General features: G+C 38.6%; 1 protein-coding gene across 1 annotated transcript; it reads left to right on the forward strand.

Annotated features, from left to right (window-relative positions):
* On the forward strand, positions 2,544-5,515 carry LOC104758997 (F-box protein At1g56610-like). The gene is given in 6 exon segments (XM_019239205.1): positions 2,544-2,628; positions 2,721-2,799; positions 3,719-4,079; positions 4,081-4,719; positions 4,803-4,934; positions 5,042-5,515. Coding segments are annotated over 4 exon segments (1,386 nt in total). The 5' UTR covers positions 2,544-2,628; positions 2,721-2,799; positions 3,719-3,749; the 3' UTR covers positions 5,327-5,515.

Below are 5,840 nucleotides of genomic sequence, written 5' to 3' on the forward strand. Positions count from 1 at the left end.
ACTCAGTATAAAAGTACAGTGAAAGGTGTTAGATCAGACAATGCACCAGAATTGAAGTTTGTGGAGTTATTCAAAGCAAAAGGGAATATTCACTATTTCTCATGCCCAGAGACACCTGAGAAAAACTCAGTAGTTGAAAGGAAGCATCAACATATCTTGAATGTTGCAAGATCTCTTATGTTTCAGTCAAAAGTGCCTATTGAATACTGGGGAGAATGTGTACTGACTGCTGTTTTTCTCATCAACAGACTACCCACTCCCATACTTCAGGATAAGTCTCCATATGAAGTTCTCACTTCAAAACTACCTGATTATAATGGTCTTCGTGTTTTTGGCTGCTTGTGTTATAGCTCCACATCCTCCAAAAACATAAACAAATTCCAACCCAGAGCAAAGGCATGTGTGTTCCTTGGCTATCCTCCAGGTGTTAAAGGATATAAACTTCTGGATTTGGAGACTAATAGCACATATGTTTCACGCAACGTCGTTTTTCATGAAGATATCTTCCCATATGCTAAAGGTGAGTCCACTGTCTTACCGGATTATTTTCCTAGCAATAATGCATCTACAGTTGTGAATGACTCTGTTGAACATAATGACACCATTCCTGTAGTTGTGAGTGAATCTCCTACAGTTGTGAATGATGTCATCGACAGTTCCATTCCTGTAGATACGGCTAGTTCTAATGGTTCAAGGACTCGCAGAAAAACAAAACCACCTACTTATCTTGAAGATTATTACTGCAATCTGTCTTCTTCTGGTGTTGAATATCCTATCTCAGATTATCTGAGTTATAATGCCTTGTCAACTCCTTATAGAGCTTATATTTGCTCTGTAACGAAGCATGCTGAACCAACTTCTTTCAGTCAAGCCAAAAAGTCTGATGACTGGTTACAAGCAATGAATGCAGAGTTACAAGCTCTGGAGAGTACAGCAACTTGGGAGATATGCTCATTACCACCAGATAAGCGTGCCATCGGTTGCAAATGGGTTTATAAGGTAAAACTGAATGCTGATGGAAGTCTAGAACGTTACAAAGCTAGATTAGTAGCTAAGGGTTACACTCAGCAAGAAGGCATTGACTTTGTTGACACCTTCTCTCCTGTGGCTAAAATGACAACAGTGAAGACTTTATTAGCAGTTGCAGCTGCAAAGAAATGGAGTTTACATCAACTGGACGTTTCTAATGCCTTTTTAAACGGTGATCTCGAAGAAGAGATATATATGACTCTACCGCCTGGATATACATCAAAAGAAGGTGAAACTCTTCCTCCAAACGCAGTATGTAAACTGCAAAAGTCTCTATACGGTTTAAAACAGGCCTCCAGACAATGGTTCTTGAAATTCAGTGTCGTGTTAATGTCTTTGGGGTTTCAAAAATCACATTCAGATCATACTCTTTTTATCAGAAATGTTAATGGAAAGTATGTTGCAGTCCTTGTCTATGTTGATGATATTATCATTACAAGTAATGATGATGGTGAAGTGGCTCAGCTAAAGGAGAATCTGCAAAAAGCCTTCAAGCTCCGAGACTTAGGTAATCCCCAATACTTTCTTGGTCTGGAAATTGCTAGAAATGCATCAGGAATATCTATCTGCCAACGAAAGTATGCTTTGGGTTTACTAGAGGAAGCTGGTCTCTTAGCTTGTAAGCCATCTTCTATACCTATGGAACCTAGTATAAAGCTAGTTTCTGATAGTAAGGAACCACTACTAGAGGATTCTGCTTCCTACAGAAGATTAGTTGGGAAAATGATGTATTTGACTATCACTAGGCCTGACATCACATATGCCGTCAATCGCTTGTGTCAGTTTACCGCAACCCCAAAAGGATTACATATGCAGGCAGCTCTTAAAGTCTTGCATTATGTTAAGGGAACAGTTGGGAATGGTCTCTTTTATTCTGTCGATTGTGATTTGGTCCTCCAAGCCTACACTGATGCTGATTGGGGTTCATGTCGTGATTCTCGACGATCAACATCAGGATACTGCATGTTTCTTGGTAATTCTTTGATATCCTGGAAATCAAAGAAGCAGCAAGTCGCTTCTCATTCATCTCCAGAATCTGAATACAGAGCAATGGAGTTTGCCGTAAGAGAGGTAGCTTGGCTTGTTAATCTTCTCAGAGAGTTTCAGGCTCCTCAAACAAAATCTGTGGCATTTTTCTGTGATTCAACAGCTGCTATACATATAGCTAACAATGCTGTTTTTCACGAACGCACAAAACATGTGGAGTTGGACTGTCATATTGTACGAGACAGAGTTGTTAGTGGTTTGATCAAGACTCTTCACGTCAAGACGGATCAGCAACTCGCGGATGTATTCACAAAGGCTCTACTACCGGCTCAGTTCAATGCTCTTATTGGCAAGATGGCTCTGAAATCTATATACTTGCCATCTTGAGAGAGGCTATTAGAGTATATAGAGAATGGTTTGATATTAATCAATTGTGATTGTGATTTGGTTGTAAACCGGAGTTAAACCGGTTAGCTTCATTACTATTAGTAATTGTAAAAACACAATCGAGATCAATAAGAGAAAATACAAAGTTCTTCTTCTTCTTCGTTTCCCTCTAACAAACTTTCTCCTAATAGTTTCATCGACGAACAAGGCTGCTCTGCTCCGACGGTGAGTTCCTTCTCCTTTTTTTTTTTTTTGTCCTTTGAGGATTTATGCTCCCTAAGTCATCTGTTAAATTAGTTTCTAAATTTGAAGTTTAGGTTCTTCTTCTTCGATTTCAATAAACGGGAAGAGACTAGGGCTTGGACCAAGCTGCTTGATCAAGCACGAGTCAAGAAGGTGCGTTCCTTTTTGTTTTTTGTTTTGTTTTTTTTTTTTGTTTTTGGCTCTGTAAATTGTTGATTTGTTGAGTAAATCATGGGAAAATGGAACAAAATTGCAAGACTAGTTTCTAATTTTTTGGTTTCTACTCCTTCCATGAGTTGTTAGCTCTTGATTGCTCTTTAATTTGTTCATCTGTTGGAGAAAATCATGGGAAAATGGAATTTTATTGCAAGCTCAGCTTCTTCCGTGAGTTGTTTTTGTTGTAGCTTAGTAGTAGATTGATTGTTCGTTCTTAGTGTTTACTGGTTCTCGTCAGTTCAAAAGGTTGAGGTTTCTCTATGGAAACTTTATAATGTTCATTGTTCAAAAGGTTTTCCCTTAATATGGTGATACTGTGATACTCCATTTCCTAAAGTGTTTTTCAGAATACTTGAGATCGAGTATAAAGTTGTTCAGTGTAAAGACAACCTTATTTTTACAGAACAACCACCCTTTGATCCTCTTTTCATGCTTGTTGCTTTTCTGCTTGAATTTGTGTTTCATCCACTTGGAAAGCTTCTTCGTTACAGTTTTATATTTGGTGGGGTGACCTTGTTAACTCTGTCTTTTTTGGCTCATCTTTCTCTCTAACATATGTGGGGTATTTATTTTCGTGTTCTCTTCTTTCCTCTCTGTCTTTTAAGCCCACTGATTGTATCCTCAAATCCCACTGAATGTATCACTTAACAGTAGCTTGATTGTTCATTCTTAGTGTTTACTGGTTCCGTCAGTGCAAAAGGTTGAGATTTCTCTGTGTAAACTTTTATAGTGTTCTCTGATTTCCATTTTTTTTTTGGAATGAATAGTTCTCAGATTTTTTCTATGTTATACTTTCTGAAACTTGCAATGTGATGAACAAACACGTGATTTCTCTATGTGGGGTTCTCTTGTGCAGGTTCTTCTGTTGGTTTCATCTTGTGTCTGCCATGGATTCAAATAAGAAGAGAGAGAAGTCTGCGATTACTGATATACCAACTGACTTGGTGCCTCAGATTCTGTCCTGGTTGCCAACCAAAACAGCAGTAACAGTGTCATATCTTTTGCTAAGAGGAGAGTGGAGAATCAAGCTCAATTGTTTGTCAAAGCTCAGATTCTGTTATGATAATGAAGAAGAGGAAGAAAAATTTGAAAGATTTGTTAATCAAGTCTTGGGGCTGAGAGGAGCAAACTGTGAGCTAGATAGTTTCTACCTGAAGATTAATGGTGAGATTGATGGAAGTGATGTGTCCTCTTGGGTTGACTACTCGCTAAATAATGGGGGTGCAGAAGATGAATCTTGGGATATATGATATAAAAGACGATTTTGAGCTGAACCCGAGAGTTTTCGTGCAAAAGAGTCTGGTCACTTTGAAGTTGGCCTCTTACCGAAACTTGATTAGCCTCTCTGGAGATGACGTAGCCGAAGTTGATCTTCCTTGTTTGAAGAAACTTTGGCTTGATGATATCATTATTGAAGACAATGAGATGTTTGTTAGGTTAATCTCGAGTTGTCCAGTCCTTGAAGAGTTAGTCATGATTGATATGAAGTGGCAACGATGGAATGCCTGTCTTGTGGCAAGCGCAAGTCTGAAGAGACTGAAGATCATCTGGAATAATGATGTAGAGATGGACGATTTTGAAAGATGCCCCCAAAGTGTGTCATTTGACACTCCGAAACTGTTATACCTTGAGTATACTGATCACGTTGCTGGGCAATATCCAGTATTGAATCTTGGTTCACTTATTGAAGCCAGGATCATAATTGAAACCATAGATGAAAAGGAGGAAGATGATGATGAGGAGGAAGATGATGATGAGGAGGAAGAAGTGATTGTGAATGCTGGTGATGATGCCACAACTTTTATCACGGGGATAACAAGTGTTCGGAAACTTTATTTGTCTGATAACACTGTTCAGGTTTGTTAATTTCTTGCAGCTTGAGAATTGCTTGTCTAACAACACTAACACACTGATTTGATTGTGATTTGCTTATGTTTCAGGTTCTTCATCACCTAGTCCATGAATTTGTAAACTTGACTCACTTGACCATTCAAAATTGCAAAACACTAAGCTGGGACGTGATACCCGAGCTTCTCAAATGCTGTACACGTCTGGAAACCCTTGTATTGGAGGTAAGAAACCAAGCTGCTGCTTAGTAAATTCAGTTTTATTAGTAAAAGCTAACCTGAGGAAAACAGATGGATCAACTGATTAATTTCTGTTTTTCTTTTCTGTTTAGGGACTTTTCCACTTAGTCACAGATAAGTGTGGTGATGTGTGTCCCTGCCAGATGAGGGATGAGTCTTACCTTGTAACATCTCCTGTAACTTTTCTGGAGATATATGAAATAGGAGAAGTTATCGAAGATGAAGCAAGATTTGTTGAGCAAGTGAGTTTCTTTCTGATGAGAATGCCAGGACTCCAACAAGTGAAGATATATGGCAAAACCGAAGATAGTGTTACTGCTCTGAATGGCAGTCAACTTTGGAGACTTGAAGGCAAAGCATCCCCTACGGTTCAGTAACCATAGCTTAAAACATATACTTATGTTTTTGGTATTTTCTGATCTGAAACCGTCTTTTTCGCTCTCTCTCCCTCTCTTTTGACGCGTATTGTAGGAGTAATTCTGGACCAAGTTGAAAAAGTCTTTTGTATGCTCTATTACATGTTTGTGTGATTCAGTACTTGTCAATTTATGGCTGTAGACGTGTCTTCTTTTAGATAATGAGTTCTTATTATCAAAACACGTATACTCTTTTTAGTTCCCCTGTTTTGCTTAAAAAGCCAGCAAACACAAACATAAAAACAACTTTAAATAAAAAAAACTATACTGAAACTTCCACTATGAAGCTACAAAGCTGTGGCTTGATAAACTAGCGAGGCAGCCTCACCACCAGAATTTTGGTTATTGAGCTTGCCAGCCAATAGTTATCTCTTCTTCACTCCATTCTGGAAATTCAATCATTAGAGGCTGAGACGAACTTTTCCGAGTTTGCAGACCCGTAAAGCAGCGGGCAAACATCAATCGATTCTTTCAA

This window comes from Camelina sativa, chromosome 17 (assembly GCF_000633955.1).
Source record: "Camelina sativa cultivar DH55 chromosome 17, Cs, whole genome shotgun sequence".
Classification (NCBI taxonomy): domain Eukaryota; kingdom Viridiplantae; phylum Streptophyta; class Magnoliopsida; order Brassicales; family Brassicaceae; genus Camelina; species Camelina sativa.